Raw genomic sequence first — 21,904 nt, 5'->3', positions numbered from 1 at the left:
TCCCTGTGACATAAACTTGTTTGTCAGTAGCCTGCCTCGATTTAAAAACTGACCATACTCAGAACAAGCTTTATGTAGCTTTAAAGTAAGATTACTATTTTTAATCAATAGTTTTATTTCTTTTGTTTCATGTTCTTTTTCTGGTGTTTCTTCGTAAAATTTATAAACGGGAAAACTCGGATTAGTTTTTAGTGCAATTTCTAATGTGTTCGCTTACATGGGTAGACTGCTATTTAAATTTTCGAATCTGTTCTGTCTAACCGACGTTATTTTCGCCGAATCCGGCACAGGTAATTACATAAACAAAGTTTGAGATAAGACATGTGATTGACGTTTTCACTGAAAATTTACTTCCGCTTTTGAGGAAACATTCCGACTCTCGAGTTATAGACAGGCACGTAGCGTATCTCGGTTTTGTTACATCTAGTGATGATAGGCGTTTCTTTAATATTGCTGGTAAAACTGACTCTGGTTAGTATGGAGTTAAGTGAAGGATTTTGTCGATCGTTTACTTCGGATTATTTGATTGATTGTTTTGCTGTTTTCCGCCACACAGTTTTTCAGTTATCTGGTGGCGCCCAGTTTTTATTGGTGGAAGAGAGAATTCAGATACAATGTACCTGGGAAGAGACCATCGACCTTCCGAAAGTAAACTGGAAAACGTTCTCACTTAACGGCGCGAGCGGGATTCGAACCCGCGCCGACCAGAGGTGAGAGGCCGTGTGATTTTTTTTTTTCATGTCTGGGTCGGCTTCTACGATAGAAAGGTTACTTTTCATTATTTGATTTCTTAAATTATCATCATATTTCAATTTCGTTATAGGAACTTTAGTAAAGCATAACAATGTATTGGCGCTTTTTCATATTACTTTGCGATCACTGTGTATATGTATAACTAATCAATATTCATATATTATATATTTTAGTGTTACATGAATCAATCCAATTCACAATGGAAGCGAGCACTAAAAATCTACCATTTCTGGATTTATTTATCATAAAAGAGGGCAATCACATTACCACTGATTTATACAGCAAAGAAACGGATACTCATCAATATCTAGATTTTAGATCGTGTCACCCGTCACACACTAAACGTAATATCCCATACAATATGGCCAGACGTATATGCACCATAATTCCAAATTCAACATTACGTAAAAAACGCTTAGAAGAATTAAAGATACATTTGCTACGACAGCATTACCCAGAAAACCTTATTGATACTGGAATCCAACAAGCAGAAAAAATACCTATTTCAGAACTTCGGAAAACCTGCCAAAAAGATACCAAACAGAACAACAATGTGCCTTTCGTCGTCACACACAATCCAAGGAATCACAATATCTTAAATACAGCTAAACGTTTTTTTCCAATTTTGGAACAATCCAACAATATGAAAAATGTGGTGAATTCATCTCAAATTATTAACAGCCGACGTCAGGCACCATGCCTAAAAAAACTACTAACTCGAGCCAATTTCTCCCTGAATAAGGTCAAATACGTCAAAAAATGTGGTGACCCACGCTGCGGGACGTGTGAATACATAGAAGAGGGTGATTCCATTACTTTTAAATCCGGAAAAATATTGAAAGTCAATGCCAACCTGAACTGTAAATCCGAGAACCTTATTTACTGTGCCACTTGCCCAACTTGTGGAGAAAACTACATAGGACAAACGAACAAACTTAATGCGCGAGTAAGGGTGCACAAACAACAAGTAAAAGATCCTAGTGAGGACTCGTTTAATTTACGTCATAACAAAGACGTTACTAAACAATTTTTGTATACATATTTGAACTGCCTGATGAACCATGCAGACATGGAGAAAGCGCTATCAGTAAATGATTGTTTTTTATGGAATGTGTCATTCTGATTTTCAATATTTATTTACAACTGTGCCGAATCAACTTCTAATATAAATATATATATATATATATATATATATATATATATATATATATATATATATATATATATATTCATTTTCTAATAAACTATCCATGAAATGAATTTTCATTCTACAATTTACAGATACTACCAGGAATAGATAAATACCATTTACAGATACTACCAGGAATAGATAAATACCATTTATAGATACTACCAGGAATAGATAAATACCATTTTAGTAGTTTCTCTGTATTGTTTTATCATGCTTTGTAGTTAACAATGCATTAACATATACTACGTAAAACCTCGTTTTCACTTTGTTGCAAACATATTTATTATGCCTTCTTATTCCTCTCTGATACACATAACACAGACTATGTTCAAACTTGTTTAATGACTTTAATCATAACAATCTGTCATGCAGTAAAGAAATATTAAAACTAGATAATTTTGTCAGTAAAGGACACTTGCAATTATCAGTATCAGAAAGATGAAATTAAAACAAATTGTCAGTAACAGATAATTATAGCCAAGTAACAGAATTAAGGAAGTCGGCGTCCCACGAGGATCTGGGCTAGAATAGGTCCTCAGTACCCCTTTCTTGTCGTAAAAGGCGACAAAATGGGGCGATCCTTCCGATATGACCGCAAAAACTGAGGTCCCATGCTGCAGCAGGTGTGACACGATAAAGATCCCTCCCTGCTCAAAGGCCGTAAGCGCCGAGCATTATATAGGCCTAAATTTTGCAGCCCTTCAATGGCAATGGTGACATCTCCATATGAGTGAAAAGTCCTAAAGCGGGACATTAAACAGTAAAGTATTAACCATAATGTTTAAAAAAAAAAACAATCTGTTTAACAAATGTAAGATCAGCAGGAAGAACAATTCGAATTGTTCATATTAAACTGTAAGATACGTGTATCAATGTTCAAAACATATATCTAAAACTTTCGCATTACGGCTTGTTATTCTTTATTAAAGTTCGCTTAAAAGCACGCTAAATATTTGCCTTATCAGAGAGTTCGAAAGGATTTAATGCAAGAAACGTTGGAAAGGGACTTACAAAATAATAAAATTAATTGTTTAGGTCAGTCGTCTTCATCAAATGATTTTTATCATAAATTGCAGTGAAAAAGTCTATTGTGGAGAGTCTTTAATTTGTTTGATTGGTTTGTCTTTTAATTTTGTATTTATTCTTGCGCAATTTTTTTCTAAAATTTATCAAATATCTTTTTGTACTTAAACACAATCTGTGTTCAATGTTGATGTAGTGATTTTGGGGGGTGGATTTTTGGTATTTCTGGTCGGGCTCGGAGTCCTCTGAGCCTGCACGTGTTTTTCTCTCTCTCTCTTACCCGCGAACTCTAGGCAAGCGGACGGGGATTTAATTGCGCAGCATTGTAGTCATTATATTTGTTAACCCCTTGTAAGTTGTTCTGTGTATTTGTGAATATATCTGTTTATAAGTGTTTTTCCGGTGTTCTTTGTGTGTAGGAAATCACTTTATTGGCGTCGCCGGTAGGATATTTTGCCCACCGGTGCCGCGGATCATTGCGGGGGCCGCGTGGTCGCAGGTGGGAGCCATTTTGAAATGTTAGAATTTCTTAGTTAATTTTATTAGTTTACATAGTTAAATGTAATTATTGTGCCTTGTCTTGTATTTTTCTGGTTTGTGGCTAGGCAGTAATTCTGATGACCTGGTATTCTGGTCAGATTAGTCCGAGATGGATAGGTGACGGGGGCATCCCGGGGGGTAAGGCAGTCGAGCAGGGAAGCTTGGTGGGTACCCAAGTAGGGGATACGGGGTCGCTGGGTGACAGGGGTACTGCGGGGGGTAATGTTACGATGGTCCCAAGTTGTCTAGTCAGTGCGTGTTAGTTGGTCGGGGCTCAAAATAGGTCGGGGCAGGTGCTCCGTAAACCCTTATTAGGTAGCTCCATTACAGCAAGGTCAGTAGTCGACAGTGCATGTCATGAGGTCAGAATGCCAGTGAAACCGAGTAGTTGTGAGTCTGTGGTGGGCAGTAGTGTTTTGTTGTCGACGGGTGTGGTTGTTCAGAGGGCCCGGAGTGAAGTAGGCGTCAGGGACACAGGGTCGGCGCAGACGGGAGTGCTGCCAGGCGCAAATGAGAAGTTATGTGGTTGGCCGGAGGACACTGAGGCAGGTGTTAGTCACCAGGGTGGTGGGCTGGAGAACACCGGGGATAGTGTTGGTTGTCATAGTTTATGACTTCTCGGGGTAGCTCTGAGTGTTCTCTGGGTTTTGATGTTGACATTGCTGTTGATGTGTTCTGCGATGTGGATGATGATCCTTCCACAGTCGAGTCGGGATGTCTGGTTGAGGCACGGTCTGGTGTGGTCGGTATATCATGTCTCTCAGCTCATGATCAGCTGAGTTTGTATGGTTGGACCAGTAGTGCTGGACGGCGGGAAATTGATGTGGCACGGGCTCTGGTTTTTGCATTCTGTTGATGGCCAGTACTAGGATGCAGAGGACGAGTCTGGGGGCTAGGATGCAGTTGAGTGTCATGTTAGTGAGTCTGGATTATTCCAGGTTGGAATCGATGCATGCGCGGAGGTTTGTGATGAGGGCTGTGTCGGTATTCCATGTAAAAGTGAAAGCATGCAGGCCTCAGTTGTAGTGTTAGAGACTGTTGCTGAGGGGCACAGTCTAATCATTACCAATGCCCCAGCCATGATTGAAGCAGTGGCCTATCAGTTCCCGGGGGTGTCTGTCCCCAAGGCACCTGATAAATGTACCTTTGTGTGTTGGTCTGATGGAAGGTATGTTGCGTCTCGTGGAGATGACCCCGCAAATGCGGGATTTGTGGCTCTGTCCCGTTCAGCCTAGTGGGATAGCAGTGTTCCTTCTCTGACTGAGAGGCTTCCTCCTGATAAACGTCTAAGCAATGAATGGGATGTGTTTGTTGCTCGTGGCTTCGCGAGTTTCCATTGGTCGTGGGATGATGGCTATGCATCCCAGGTTCAACTGACGGTGAACCAGGGGCAACCCAGGTTTGGTCATCGCAAGGGGGTACGAAAGAAAGTTAATGAGTTATGTGAGGGGTGTGAACTCCTCCGTGCACACAGTACCCCGAAATGCGGGGAAGGGTAGATTAGGCTGCCGTAACCCAGCCCGTTCTTGGGCAGGTGTATTTCCTTGTGGTGTTTCCGGATCTGCTGACCTGGAATATGTGATGTCCTCTGGTGTGATGTGCCGTGTCCGATGTCCAAGATGATGCCTGTCGTGTGACGTTTTCATGTGGAAAGTTTGTGACCGTATGTGACTCTGTGATGTGACTTTCCTGTTACTGGATTTTCTGTGATGCGTTGTGTGACCGTGACTTTCTGTGTTGTGAACATTTTGGACTGCTAAATTGCTATGATTTTATAGAGTAAAGTTTATCATTCTGTAAATCATAGGTGTAATTCATTCATTTATTTGTAGATTGTATGTATCTAATGTAAGCTACAGTGTTGCAGGTTTAATTTATCGGAATTGGGACATTCCTCCTCAAAAGAGGGGGGAGTGTAGTGATTTTGGGGGGTGGATTTTTGGTATTTCTGGTCGGGCTCGGAGTCCTCTGAGCCTGCACGTGTTTTTCTCTCTCTCTTACCCGCGAACTCTAGGCAAGCGGACGGGGATTTAATTGCGCAGCATTGTAGTCATTGTATTTGTTAACCCCTTGTGTGTATTTGTGAATATATCTGTTTATAAGTGTTTTTCTGGTGTTCTTTGTGTGTAGGAAATCACTTTATTGAGCTATGTTACTATTATGACGTGGACTATTTCAATCGGGCGTTCAGTGCCCTGTCTATTATCATGACATGGATTATTTCAATCAGAGGTTCGGTTTCCCGCGAATCATTATAACAAGGAGTATTTCAACCAGGCGTTCAGTGTCATGTCTATCATTATGAAGTGGAATATTTCAATCAGGCTTTCAGTGCCCCGCCTATTATTATGACGTGGAGTATTTGAATCAGGCGCTCAGTGCCCCGCGTACCATTATGACGTGGATTAATTCAATCAGGCGTTCAGTGTCCCACCTATCATCATGATCTGGAGTGTTTCCATCAGGTGTTCAATATTATGTCTATCATTAGGACGTGGCGTGTCCGTGGAAAAAGGGTGACAAGTGTGAACCTCAACATCTGTTTGAAATTTGCGAATCTCTTGTTTACTTTAGAAAAGACAATGATTTATTCACTTAAAATAGATAATTGTATATGAACATGGGGTGCAGCTCATAAGAATAAGATGTATGTACAACATTACAACATAATGTAACAAATATTTATTCCACTGTATATGAAATGTGGTGATTTATCACGTAATTCTGTTCTGATATTAAAACCCTTAACAATAAATGTTGAAGTCAGTCCATGCACCTTTCTGACTTAAAGTTTAATAGTATGAAGAAGGTAAATTCAGCGAACACCAATCAATCTCATGAATCGTATTTAAAGAATGCAAAATTGAGAACAGAGAAAACACGGACCACTAGTACTAGAAACACCATAGGTGGGAGCAGGTGCGTAGTATGGAGAGAAGTCATTCCCTAATGATCGTCACATCTGCTGTGATCTTTATATGTTGATCAGGTAAACAAAGTGATCCGTACATTGATAAAATTGCAACAAAAGTGCAATTGGTAAATAGAGCACTCAAGGTAAACGTATGTTTTCAAGTATATGTTGCGATTTTGCCTGTGTATAGCAAGCAAATAATTTATAAATGCTGATTTTAAACAACGATGTTGAAACCCCTGTAATATCAACTCATTTTTCAGTAACCTGCCTCGATCTAATCACACGCAGAACATGTTCTAATTTCATTCCAGAATTTTGCACTTGTATAGAGATATCATGATTACCAGTTTAAGGAGAATTACAATAACTTGTGACTTATGCAAGATGTTCAAGGCTATTGTTTGAGGGTTATTTAGCTTTTAATATCATATCCGAAAGAGGTCCACTCTCAGATCTAATGTCGTGAATTTGGCTTAGTCACTGACTAATTTTGAAGTCTCAGATTTGACTTGTCACCGGTATTCATTACGAAACCTGGTTGAAACTAGAAATACGGGACTACTGTCAAACCCATAAAAAAGAGACTTCGATATAACTAAAAACAGACACAGGGAAACGCAATACACCTGATCCCACCTCTGGTGTGTCCAGGGGTCCGTGTTTGCCCAACTATCTATTTTGTATTGCTTATAGGAGTTATGAGATTGATCACTGTTCGTTATCTTCACCTTGCACTGAAAAACAGCAGATAAAAAGATAAGGGTAGGAGATAAAATTTAAAATTAAATTTAAGATTTTTATTTATAATTTAATTCTAACAGAACCCTCGTAATCATGTACAAAATATTGATAGTATTGAATCTACTATTCGTAGTACTGGTTAATATACACGTAAATGAAACAACTGATTGAAATACACTGTGTAACAATGAAAAGGAAAATAAAAACATGTTTTATTCTTCCAGTGTTGTTGAACGAGGGCTGGTGGTATAAGGTGTTCAATTCTTTTTTTATGTATAAGTCAAGAATATGGCACTCCCTCTCTCCCTCTCACTGAAGTAAAAAGTCCGCCTTTCCTGTAATTGATTCAATGGAAACATAGAGGTACGGAATCCATTTCCAGGGATCATCCTTCTGTCTGTATCACGACTTTTCCTCCCCTCAATGTATTCATTTTCGGGGTGGGACGTCAAAATTTAAGCACACACACATAGAGATATATCTATCTATCCATCTACAAGCGTAGGTGTAAAATTTTGTAAAAAAAAAAAAAAAAATCAAGTAATACATCATTGTCGACAATATATCAACAGCGTCAACGTGTGACGAGTTCGCTTTCATCACACAAAATACGATCTCTATATCGTTTTATTTTATTTTCGTGATTTGGTTGATATCCAAGCCTGAAGTTTACAAGGATATGTTGAAATGAATTTCAATTCATTGTTCCTATTTTCAAGGCCTCTGCATTTTTCTTCACAGATTTTGTTTTCGTAAATTCTAGCATTGATCAATTAGTAATTAAAATGACAGCAAAATTATTTTTGAGATTACTACATACTCCTACCATATGTACATTAGTGGGCGCTGATGATTAGTTATCACATTAGTTTTCTATTTCTTCAAACATAAATTTGTCGGCATTTTACTCGGACTTTGACTAAGGTGGGGGATGCATTTACCTATCATCCCTTTATGTTGGTGATATTTATTTGTCATATAGGATAAGAAGATAGGATATAGGGCTCACGGCGGGTGTGACCGGTCAACAGGGGATGCTTACTCCTCCTAGGCACCTGATCCCACCTCTGGTGTGTCCAGGGGTCCGTGTTTGCCCAACTATCTATTTTGTATTGCTTATAGGAGTTATGATATTGATCACTGTTCGTTATCTTCACCTTGCATCAGAAGTGAGGTTCACCCGATATAGAGTGTTCGATCCATTGTAAACTTCATCATCCTATCCAATCATCCATAAAATAGCAATGTTCGTGGTAAATTTGCCAGTTTCAAACTGGTTATGTTTACTGCATGTAACACTTAACTCTTTTCTTACCTGCATGGATGAAAGGTCGTTAGTTTGCCGTTAATATCTATTTTCAATAAAATATCTAAGTATAAAGCAGAAGTGGACGACTCTCTGGTGTCTTTTATTTCGAGTTCACAAGGATATATCGAATCGACATATGAATTAAAATCATTAGTGTTAATAGATAAATTGTCGTCGATATAACTAAATGTCGCATTGAAGGCCACAGCAAGAGATTGTTTCTTTTCACATAGAAGTTTTGAATGAATTATAGCTTCATAAGAATGTAAAAGCAGGTCAGCTAACAAAAGAGCACAATTCCGTGTCCATAGGAATTCCAACAGATTGTTGGAAGACCTGATCAGCGAAGACTACAAAGATATTGTCAATGAGGAACTCCAGCATGTTCTTTATTTCAACTTCACAGTTCTTGTGTTTGGAATCAGAATGGTGTTTAACAACGTAATTTTTGGATGATTGATCATAAGATATGAATATTTCTGTTTCCCATTATTGTTAAAGAAGCAACTGTCTATGATGTCAAGAAGTATAGTCTTTAATTTATCGTGAAGAATGGTCGTGTAAAGTGTTGAAAAGTTAAACATTTTGATGTTGTTGACTTTTTAGAAAGGTGTTACGATTTCAAAATTACTAAATGTTCTTCATATTTTTTTAGAATCCACATTTGATTTACACCACTTCTAGCATATGTATCACAGAATGCCCGGTCGCGGTACCTCAGTACCTCAGCGGTACCTCAGTGGTAGAGCATTCGCTTCGTAACCGGGAGGTCGTGAGTTCGAGCTCCGCTCTGCGTCAAACGTAAGGTATTAAAATAGGTAGTGATTGCTCCTTCACCAAACACTCGGCATTTAAAAGTGAGAATCACGGGTCTGTCGGATATGACCTTAAAAACAAAGGTCCTGTTTCGCGTCAGGTCATAGCACGCTAAAGAGCCCTCATTGCTACGGCCCTGAACACTAAGTATAGGTATAAATTCATGGTGCTTCACTTTCAGTTGGTGACGTCTCAATACGAGTGAAAAATTCTCGAAGGTAGCAAAATAATGAATCAATCAACATTGCAAATGACAATATCAAATTGACGTTGTATTTCAGTAAAATGACAATCGACATCCGTAATACGTCGTGGGAATCTTTTTTTTTTCTTTCAAAATCGTCAATTGATTTTCAGTCCTATGGGGACCCGGGTTTAGAATAGGTCTTCGGTACCTCTTGTTTCTCGTAAGTGGCTACTAAATGGAGCAGTCTTTCAGATGATACCGCAAAAACCAAGGTCCCGTGTCACAGCAGCTGTGGCACGATAAAGATCCCTCCTTGGTCAACTGCCATAAACACCGAGCATAGGCCTATATTTTGCAGTCCTTCATCGGCATTGGTGACGTGACCATATGAGTGAAAGGTTCTCGAGCAACCAACCAACATCAATTAATTTTTACATTTCAATTATTAATCGGGTATGATTTAAATTAGAAAGCGTGTTCTAATATGGGGATGAAATGCGTTTGCGAATTCACAAAATATGCACGAAAATAAGCACCATAGCTGAAGGTATATAAGGATACATTTTGTTTATCAAAATAATAGCAATACATGTAGTTTTAAAGATATCTTATTATAACTAATCAAAGATTGTGTTCACAGCTTGCAGTAAAAAATGAAATATGTATAGGAGCAAACAATTGACATTTAATACTTGAACCCAGAATAACCCGTACCATTTTCCGTACCGCGTTTTAGCAACACCCGGTTAATTGGGATTATTTTTCGACAAATCCAGTCCATTATTATACATATATTAAATCTTAAATATATTTACTTTATTAAAGTCGTGCATTGACTGTGCATACGAATGATTTAACAGACTCCCTAGTCAAAAGCCCATAAAACTTGGATGCTAGCTTGCATTAAGTACATGTAAAATACCGTTACTTTGTGCAGTCTTCACCGATATAAGTGTATGCATAGACCCGTATTCATTTTTATAAGTTTTCTCTCTTTATATTATTTTTACGATTCTGCATCAAAAAATCGAAAAGGGCAATGTAATCATGTTTTATTACCAAACAAATCAAAGAACATAGCTCGATATCGCAGATTATCAACAACGTTGAAAATAAGAACACAAAATGCAACAACAATACGTGGGGTTTTGCATTTCTTTTAACATCGTTTTCTTAATCATGATATACAACTCAACAAGCCTGGGTTTGACGTGGCGGCTCTCTATAGTGTACACACGGTCATTAAACAAAATTATATATATATATATATATATATAATGCAGTGGATGAATAATGATACAAAACAGCACTACAATCCAACAACACCCGATACCTAGAAGTCGCGGATCCACATAGTAGGCATAAGATCATTTTTAAAAATCATAAAAACACCGATATGACCACCGGCACGAGCAATTCAGTAAGCCCTATGGGCGACCCGTCTCTTATTCAGAGCAAATGAAATTGTTGATACTAATATAAATGAAAATGGAGGACCAAGCGAACCTGGAACCCTGGACGCACCAAACATGGGATCAGGTGCCTAGGATGAGTGAGCATCTCCTGCCGACCGGTTACACCCGCTGTAAGGCCGATGAGGTAAGTCGTACGTTGAATTCAATTGACCTCTTGAATCATTGTTCAGGAAAACAAAAATCTGGAACAATACAATAATGATAATATGATTTGCGAACTCACCGCCGAAACGAAGTATTATGAGTTGTGCTTGAATTGCTGTTTTTAAAAGACAATAATACATGAAAAGATTAAATTTAATGGAACGATTTACAAACACAAGGTTGATACTCAAGGCCAAAAAGAAGTAAACTGAGTTACACGTTGAAAACACTGTGTTGGAGGACGAATCTGGAACAATACAATAATGGAACAACATGAAAACACATGTTCGACACCCAAGGCCGAAACGAACGAAGACAAGTTATACGTTCAATTACATTGTATTAGGCATTAGATAAATCAAATGTAAGCGAGGCAACCAATAGATACGAGTCAAACGACAAAGACAAATACACGGAAAAAAATGGCAAACAAATGAAGTGTAAGGGGAGGTTAGTTGAGACAAACTATGAAACAAACAGGAAAATAGATATTCAGGCGGATCAATTGATTGATTGTATATTCTTTAATATTCCTCTCCAGCAATTGCTATTCATATGGAGATGTCACCATTGCCGGTGAAGGGCTGCAAAATGTAGACATATGCTCGACGCTAATAACATTTGAAAAGTGGGGGATCTTAATCGTGTCACTTTTGCTGTGACATGGGGATTTGGTTTTTGCGGTTTAATCCGAAGGACCGTTCCTTTTAGTCACCTCTTACGACAAGCAAAGGATACTGAGGACCTATTCCAACTCGAATTCCCAATAACCTGGTCAAGATTATGCATTTGATGAATGATACAAAACAGCACTACAATCCTAGATTTGTCGGATCCACATAGTGAATACAAGATCGTTAAACAAATCATAAAAGCATCGATATCACTAACGACATGATCAATTCAATAAGTTCGAGGGACGACCCGCCCCGTCTTCAGGGCAAACGAAAAAGCTTTACGAATATAGATATAACTGAAGGGCCAGGCAAACACGGACTCTTCGACACACCATAGGTGGGATCGGGTGCCTAGGAGGATCGACTGGTCACACCCACCATCAACCCGATAAGATAAATCGTACGTTGAATTAGATTCACCACTAAATTAAATTTGAATGAATCACTCTTTAGGAAATCAAAAACCTGAAGCAATACAATGATATGATTTGAAAGACGAAAGTTAGAATGATGAAGGGACGAATCGTCCCTAGGCCTTTTCGAATTGTTCGTGATGTTGATTACAATTACTGATTAGTTAAGTTATTCTTTGTTTTAAACTCTATCCATTGTAAGACTGTTTAGTTCAGTTCAGTCGTGATAGTCGATAGAAACAGACTTTTCTCTCATATTACATTCGATAGTTTTGATATGTAGACGTTCTGTTTCTTCTCATCCTTTGCAGTCTATTTGTAGTGTTAGATTGCTTTTCTATTTAGGTTAGTTTAGAAACATCACATTTATGAAAGGTGAAAATAACGAACAGTGATCGATCTCATAACTCCCACAAGGACAAGAAAATAAAGAGTTGGGCAAACACAGACCTCTGGACATACATCATCAGTCGACCGGTCACAGCCGCCGAGAGCCTTACGTCTTGATCAGGTAAACGGAGTAATACGTAGTCAGAATCATTGTGTCAAGAACGGCCTAACATGGGTGGGGGTAGATCTATTTTTAATTCACATTGGGTGGTTGATTTATTGATTGCATCTTTTCAACGTCCCTCTCGAGAATTTGTCACCCATATGGAGACGTCACCAAGACCAGGGAAGGGCTTCATATGTAGGCCTATGCTAGGTGCTTATGGACATTAAGCAGTGAGGATTTTTTGGTTGCCACACCTACTGTAACGTCCCGTCCGTTTTTGAGGTCATTACCGAGAACCCGTGACATTCACACTTGATGCCGGGCGTTTGGCGATGGAACTGTCACTACCTGTTTTAACGACTTAGGTCTATCGCGGCCGGGATTCGAACCCCCGACTTTCCGCATGCGGGGCGAACGCTCTGCCTCTAGACCACTCTATCGGTACACATTGGGCGGAGTGATGACAAGATCTATATGTGATATGCCAACTGTATCTTTATGGTAATTCTCATGTTATTTTACTTCAGCATATTTAATCAAAATGCACATCTTGCGAATTTCCATGATTACATGTAATACGTCAGTAGCTCGTGCAAACTCGCGTAACATCAAGTTGTTTGTCAGTAGCCTGCCTCAATTTAAAAGCTGATCATAAGCAGAACAAGCTCTTCTGTATCTAATCTGTTGAGGGATATACACACCATATGCAGGTGATAATGGGAAATTGCTACATGAATATGGGAAGTTGACGATGGAGAAGCTGAAATCATTCCGTTTGTCATGAAGTAGAGTTGTTAGTTTGCCGTTAATATCCATTTTCAATCAAATATTTAAGTACTTAGCAGATGCATTGATGCATCATTCAGTATAAACTTTCTTTCATACACACCAATCACAACAAACCCTCATGTAAATAATAATGATATGTGTACTTTCTACTTTTTTAGGCTTCAAAGCTGCAGTTCCTGACTTTTACTTCCAAATTCATTGTAATTATCTTAAATTCACAAGTGCATGAACGGTTTAATGTATGGTATTTCAAACACTAATGTTATTACCACCTTTAATGGATACTAGATATTTTGTAGTGGGGAGATTTTGTCTACCTTACCTGGTGCATCAATACTGGTACCGTTTAAGTTTTACATTATAGTACATGTATTCAGTTTTATCCTTGACGTGAATAACGTGCTTTTCAAACAATATAAATTGAATGTTTCACCTGTATCTCACATCATAGGAAGTTGTCTCGATATGGAGAAATTACTCACTCTCTTGTCAATATCTATTTTACTTCTCTTTACTTCTAGAACTGTGTTAGGTTTTGATCATTCTGTGAAACCGCACTGTCCTCCAGATGAAGAAATCTGTGAGTTTGATTGGGTCATCGACTACATCGAGACAATGATCTATTACGATGAAAATGGCTCCGGAAAACCTATTGTTGTCCGAAATGGTTCTCTCTTTAAGCGGACAGGCTGTAATCAGTTTGTTCCAATTCATATCAATGAAGGTAAATTCTTTGATTCTTTATTCTGCTTTCATTTACAGAAATGATCGTCCTTCATTCTAGTAGTTTTATGCTAAATATCTGGTTTGTTTGTATAATGGAGATATAAAGGAAAGAGTGTCTAATATTTTGTTAACAGCAGATATTTAATGTAGAAAATGGTGTTTAAAATGTACACGAACAATAAACTACTCTGATACCTTGCATATATTTTCATTTATCTCCCATAGACGCGAATAAAGCCATTTTTGCAGACGGATCTTATAAGTTGATTTACGGCATCAATGGTAATTATCCGGGACCTTCAGTTGTAGTATACGAAGGCCAACAGGTAAAAAGAGATTTCGTGAATTAAAACAAAGCTAACAAGTATTGTAGCTGTTTTCTGTATTATTTGCTTTTTAACATTCATAAATGCCTTAAACGCTAAACCAATTCGACGTGACTCAAAGTTGAATTTACCATGATCACTGGAAATTGATCTAGGTGGTTGTGAATATCAAGAACAATTTACTGATGGAGGGCATTACTATTCACTGGCATGGAATGGTGCAGTGGCACACACCCTGGATGGACGGAGTTGGAACTGTGTCACACTGTCCTATTAACCCGGGTGAGACATTCCAGTATAGGCAAGTCAATACATGGTCCTACTGATATTCACGAGAGTGAGTAAGCGCTTTTAAAAAAAAGAATTCCAATATTATGTGACTTTGTTTTCTTTATAAATCCCTTGAAAGGTTTTTGGCTGATCCACCAGGAACACATTGGTACCACTCTCACTTAGGTACAGAGCGTACTGATGGAATCTCAGGGGCACTTGTCGTGCTCCCTAACCCGAACAATCCAGAGGTTAGTCATAGATTCTTTGAATTCGTGTTATATGTTTAGATGTAAATTTAACTTTATGTGATGTAACATCATAAACATGTTTGATTCGATTGCAATGAAATTTCGTGTTGAGCTATTCGAGGAATAAATACCTTGGTTATTGGCATTATGGAAGTACAACGGAAACCGACATAAGTAAATTACTCCCTAGCATCAGTTATATTATGATCTAAGTTTTCAATCGAAATGAAGTCTGTGTTTCTATAGAAAATATGATATTTCGAAAACCTTGTATACTTCTTTTCGACAAAAAATTGAAGAATGTAAATATTTCAGAGCACAAGCAGTGATTTACTGGAAGTCGCAGGTGATTTCGTCATGATACTGGCAGATTGGAAGTTGGATTCTTCTATTGAAATCATAAGCGAAACGGGTTGGGGTCTGAACAGGTAGGTGTTTTAGAATTTTTAAACAAAAAGGTATGTAAAGACATCCTCTACATATAAATCTATTTTTATTGTATCATATTTCATAACAGATATTCTAAAGGATTCAATGAAACGGAATGTTACCGAATCACCTCTGATACGACTGGTGGGTCAGTGAGTTTGTTTCCTTTCGAATCAGCTCTTATTAACGGTAGAGGTAAGATGATATCCACATGGCTTTATTCAGTAAACAAAAAAATACATGACATTTCATTAAATCCTCTACCGTCATTGAAAATTATCACATGAGTTTCATTTGGGGGAGTTTAAGTTTTTTCTTGTAGTCGACGCGAAATCAAATGAAGTAGATGAATTCAATTTTCATATTTCGAAAAATCATACGAACATCTTATATAGTTATAAAATCTAACAAGACACCACAGCGTCCTCCACAACTGCTTCGTACTTAAATATTTTATTGAAAATAGATATTGAAGGCAAACTAATAACTCAACTTAATGGCAAACAGAAATTCTTTCATATTCTACTTTCACATGGAGTTATGATATTGATTATTGTTAGTCATCTTTACCTTTCATTCTGAAACCGTGGGGATCCGGGTTAGAATATGTCCTCGGTATCCCTTGCTTGACGTAAGAGACGAGTAAATGGGGCGGTCTTTCAGATGAGGCCACAAAAACCGAGACCCCGTATCACAGTAGGTTTGGCACGATAAATATCCCTCCCTGCTCAAAGGTCATAAGTGCCTAGTATAGGCTTAAATTTTACAGCCCTTCATTGGCAATGGTGACGGCCTCTATATGAGTGAAAGATTCTCGAGAGGGACGTTAAACAATATACAGTCCGGTTTCAATGCGAAAAATAAGGTTGCTTCGTGGGAATCGTCAAATTTGATGTTTTTAACATGTACATGTATGGTAGGTAAATTAATATACTTGAGCGCATACGCGTGACACAATAAAAATCCCTCCCAGCTCAAAGGCCCTAAGAGCCGAGCATATGCCTAAATATTGCAACCCGTCATCGACAATGGTGCCATCTCCATATGAGAAAAATTCTCGATCGGATAGTTAAATGATGTAGAGTTACCTCTTTCATTATCGCCACTCAATTTCGTTATAACGCTATTTACTAAGAATAATTTCCTATTACTTAAAATTCTCGTTAAAACTCCGAATTCGCTATCGCCATTAGCCATGGTGTTCTTCTTACAACTGTACTTGTATTTAATTCTGTTAATAAAAACCAATATTTCAACAGTATGTTTGTATATAAACAGTTTAGAAAACTGAAATTTCAATGGTAATGACGATAAACGTAAGGTTCATACTAATATACAGCGCTTGCAAGTCAGTGTCTGAGATAAAAAGGGCGGTGAACCAATTCCCCTTTCTAATTCTTTTCGCTTCAGATAAAATATCTCTCAAACATTTGTTACTGTCTGTACACGAAGTTTCCTGAAAATCACGATATGAAATTGTGTCCAGTGAATTCACTTTCCAATTTAATTCATCCTCTTTACGCATATCCATGTAAACATATTCTAACCTTTTGTCCAATTTCACACAGTCAATTTCTTCAAAATTTGCACTTTCACCTTTTACTAGCGAGTAAAAAATCTTTGTGGCACCTTTGTTCACTTTTAATGTTTAATATTTGACTCGACGCCGACAAATGTTTCTAGCAGATAAAAGAACTATGTAATGTATATACAATGTACATCCCATCGAGCTTAAACACGTTCCGCCCATTGTCAATATATAATATAGTCTTTAAGCTATGAGTACTCAATGATGATGCATCCGGCACTGTGATGATAATGAAAGGTTAAGATAATGAACAGTGATCAATCTCATAAATCCCATAAGCAATACAAAATAGATAGTTGAGCAAACATGGACCCCTGGACACACCCTAGGTGAGAGCAGGTTCCTAGGAGGAATAAGCATCCCCTGTCGACCGGTCACACCCTCCATGAGCCCTATATGGGAAACAATTTGATAACAGTGAAAGGTGAAGATAACGTACAGTGATCAACAGTATAATAGCTTTAGAAATACCATGTAGTTGCATTGAACATTCATACACAATTCATAGTATCAATTATTTACGTCACCTGTTGCTTTTTTTCTGTTAGGTAATCACTATCTCAACAAAGATAACCTGGAGCAGCCGGGCATCCCCGACCTACCGCTGGAATCCTTCACCGTTAACCGGTACGGTTATTACAGGTTCAGGGTCATCAACGTCAGCATGCTGTATGGCTTCCGCGTTTCAGTAGACAAGGTAACCGATTTAGTTAATCATATTCAAACATTACTTCTTTAAACAAAATATTTTTATTTTATATATCTTCACCTTCATCCCCTTGGGATGTCTATAGTCAATTCATCTTTCGTTTGTCTCACTTTTTCTTACATTTAGCATAATATCCAATTGATATCTGTGGATGGCAATGAGGTAATCATGACTAGCGCCGAATCGGTGATGGTGTTTGGAGGTGAGAGAGTGGATTTCATAGTGTTGGCTTCAGAGGACATCAACAACTACTGGATACGTATGGAGACCCTGGAAGCAGCCAACAATGCAGGGGTGGTTTTACCTCGTTAAGTTGTTCATCTTTTTAATGTAGATTTCAAGATCTCAAATGAAATATCTAACTTTTCATTTTTCAGCCTATAAATCCTAACACTGGATTCGCTATTTTGAGATATAACGGCACCCGTGATGTTAATCCGAGAAGTAGGAGAAACCAATGCCGACCCAGAGATCCCTGTCGGGTTATCAACTGCCCTTTTGGGTGAGTAAAACTCTTCTTATGCAACATACATTGCTTTATTAATGAATTCTAACAAAATCTTAGCACACACACCCCTGAATAAAAACAAGTGTTTATATGTTACCTATACACAATCCACAAACGTTACCTGTGCAGCATTGTTACATATATGCAAGGTGAAGATAACGAACAGTGATATATTTCATAACTCCTATTAGAAATACAAAATAGGGAATTGGGCAAACACAGACCCCTGGACACATCAGAGGTGGGATCAGTTATTTAAGAGGATTAAGCATCCTTTTTCGATCGGTCACACCCCAATTAGGTAAACAGAGTTATCCTTAGTCAAAATCAGCGTGTCATCAACGACCTAGCAATCGGTATGAAACACGCCAGCCAGCATTTGACACAATGATATTATGTATTGGCAAACTAGATCATTATAACGACCATACTATTTACCAAATGCTGACTTTAAACGAGACTGTTGAATCCCCTGTAACATCAACTTGTTTGTAGCCTGCCTTGATTTAAAAAACTGATCATACGCAGAACAAGCTCTTATGTATCGAATCAGTTGAACGACATGAATATCATATGCAGCTGATTAAGGAATATTGCTAAATGAATATGGGAAGTTGACGACGGAGAAGCTAAAACCATTCCGTTTGTCATAATGTTAAGTTGTTATTTTGCTTTAATATTTATTTTCATTAAAATATCTAAGTACGAAGCAGATGTGGAGGACTATCTGGAATCGGGTTCACGGGGATATGTCGAATCAATATGTAAATGAAAATGATTCTTTTTAACAGAAAAAACGTCGATATATTTAAATGTCGAGTTCAAGGTCACAGCAAGAGATTTTTTTTCTTCTTTTGTAAAATCTTTTGAATAAACTTTGCTTCATGAGAATATTCAAAATGTGTTATTCTGTTGTTGTTGGTTCTTGAATATTAGATTCACATTAGTTTTCCAAGCATCTTTCTCCCAGAAGCGTTCAGTAAATGCATTCTAGTTGCCAAAATTCATTACATCGACGATTCGCTGTACAATGACGAATAAGATTTTTTTTATTGTGATACTCAATAACCTTATTTCCTACATGATCATTATTTATTTGTCTAACGCCTAATTACTGTTAACCATTATATTACTTTATCTTCATGAAATTCAATGATTCGCTCATTATAATTTATATATGTCTTATTTGCAGACAGTATCCCGATAGCCACACTATTGAGTGTGTTGCCGCCTCCGATCTGCGATCAACAGCAGAACAGTTGCAGGCCCATCCAGTTCCTATCGCCACGTCTGCTGATGAGATTCAAGAAATATTTCTGAACTTTCATTTCTCTTGTAAGTTGAGCAGTGTCAATTGACATAGTTTGATTTGCGAAAATCTTTTTTAAAAATCATATATCTTAAAGAATAGATTACTGAATTGATTTGAGTGCTACATATGAGAAATAGATTTGCGCTTAAATAGTATGACAAAGAAATGAATTGATGATGCAGGCCACTGAGCATTATTACAGAAAGTGTAATTCATCCCATTCAGTTTTATGTATATTTACTGTTCATTTACTCTAGCTACTGCAAAAATCCCCTTTACCGCGGCAGTAAACGGCCAGGTGTTTGTTCCACCCACATCCCCACCTCAGGTAAACAATTCATACTGATACGCTACTGTATCAACACTCCGTACATCAGACATTTGTAATGACAAATCACTGTGGGGAGGAATGTCCGGTTTAGAGGATTTAACATGACTTCCATATACCGAATGTAACAAATTGTTGCATGTTGAACTGTGATGAAATTCGAGGGGGGGGGGGGGGGGTCAATTCTGAATTGTATGATAATGGTTCTCGTGTACGTTTTGCAGATCTACCCAAAGCAGGCCAACACAACAGTCAACTGCGATACGCTGGATTGCACAGATCACTGTGCATGCACGTATATCGTGAATCTGGAAAAAGATAAAACGGTTCAAATGATTCTGCTCAATATGGGTATGGATAGTGCTGGTCATAAATAATTATTTTCTATTGAGTTTGTCAATGCAAACAGTCATTTGGAGTATTTCTCTCTTAAAAGGGAAGTTAAAGATTTATATATTCGTTGTATGAAGGAAAATGTAATAAATAATTGACTATTATCACTTACGCATGTTTATTTATATACAGATGATGCATTTTTTGGTATGCCACATCACGTTCATATGCACGGTCACCATTTTCATGTCGTAAAGACTGGATATCCTGCATACAATGCCACTTCTGGGAGGTTTGTGAACAGAAATAGAGACATTCTATGTAATACTAAAAGTTGTAACGATGCAACTTGGAGAAATGAAAGTTGGAGATTTGGAAATGTTCCTGGACTGAATCTTGAGGATCCACCACAGAAGGACACGATAGCAGTGCCGAGAAATGGCTACGTTGTACTCAGACTGAAAGCGGACAATCCAGGTAACTGTTGATTGAAACGCCGTTTTATTTTATTTCTTTTCAGATTCAACGTTTAGATATGAAGTCCTATTGAGCTACCAATTCACATGTACACGTACATGTTTTATTTGAGAAAACTATCCATGGATTTTTTTAATTGGACAATGCGCTTTCTCTTAATTCCACACAAATGTTTTCCTGATATTTTCCACAAAGACTCATATCTATCTAGGTCTTGGGTTTCAAGAACACAGTGTGAGTAAAAATGACCAGGAATGGATGTTATCACTCTGCTGTGCTTATTTCAGGTTTTTGGTTTATGCACTGCCACATCGAACTCCATCAAATCGCAGGTATGGCCGTCCTTCTCCAGGAGGGCGATATTTCAGACATGCAACCTGTACCCGAGGGCTTCCCAACATGTGGCAGTTTCAAAATGACCGCAGAAGAATTCAACCAGTATCAAACTCCACAGGGAGCAAGAAAGCAGTAAATTCTGATATGCCGTCACGGAGCAAGGGTTCTGGTTCAAAAAGTCTATCTAGCAACTCTGCAATCTGCAGGATTAACAGGATGCCTCGTACAAGCGTGAAATATTAATGTTGTTGACATGTCATATCATTAAATGTGAAATATTGTACAGTGCATTATCAATATATTAATTAGAATATACATATACACTGTAATTTGTGAGTTACGGATAATCAGTATATAATGAGTTATTGTAAAGTTGACTCCTTCCTCTTAAAATCCCGTGGGAATCCGGGTTAAAATAGATCCTCAGTACCCCCTCGCTTGTTGTGAAAGGCGACTAAATGGGGCGGTCCTTCGGATGAGACCGTAAAAACCGAGATCCCGTATTGCAGCAGGTGCGGCACGATAAAGATCCCTCCCTACTCAATGACCATAAGCGCCGAGCATAGGCCTAAATTTTGCAGCCTTTCACCGGCAGTGGTGACGTCTCCATATGGGTGAAATATTCTCGAGAGGGACGTAAAACAATATTCAATCAATCAATTAACCTTCCTCTTGAAAATTTTTATTTAGATATTAAACATTCTTTTTGAAGAATTTATCAAAAGAATTTGTCTCTGTGTAAACTCTTGACATTTTGTTCACAAACTGAATAAACGTGCTTTGCATAAATCGAAGACGGGTAATTTTGTCATATTTCAATGATTTTTTTTCATCAAATT

At 37.9% G+C, this 21,904-nt stretch overlaps 1 protein-coding gene across 1 annotated transcript; it reads left to right on the top strand.

Annotated features, from left to right (window-relative positions):
- Nucleotides 1-3,876: 3,876 nt before the first annotated feature.
- On the top strand, nt 3,877-21,488 carry LOC125678858 (uncharacterized). The gene is made up of 17 exons (XM_056142702.1): nt 3,877-4,101; nt 4,447-4,676; nt 4,776-4,907; nt 13,994-14,196; nt 14,424-14,524; nt 14,680-14,825; nt 14,934-15,045; nt 15,361-15,473; nt 15,563-15,669; nt 17,611-17,759; nt 17,898-18,065; nt 18,149-18,273; nt 19,472-19,614; nt 19,849-19,919; nt 20,144-20,270; nt 20,445-20,729; nt 21,017-21,488. Exons 1-17 carry the CDS (start codon nt 3,877-3,879, stop codon nt 21,199-21,201), a joined length of 2,622 nt encoding a protein of 873 aa, XP_055998677.1. The 3' UTR covers nt 21,202-21,488.
- Nucleotides 21,489-21,904: the final 416 nt, after the last annotated feature.

The sequence above is a fragment of the Ostrea edulis genome, chromosome 1, assembly GCF_947568905.1.
Source record: "Ostrea edulis chromosome 1, xbOstEdul1.1, whole genome shotgun sequence".
NCBI classification, from domain to species: Eukaryota; Metazoa; Mollusca; class Bivalvia; order Ostreida; family Ostreidae; genus Ostrea; species Ostrea edulis.
The sequence above is the reverse complement of the archived record's forward strand: the minus strand, read 5'-3'. Positions and strand labels throughout refer to the sequence as shown.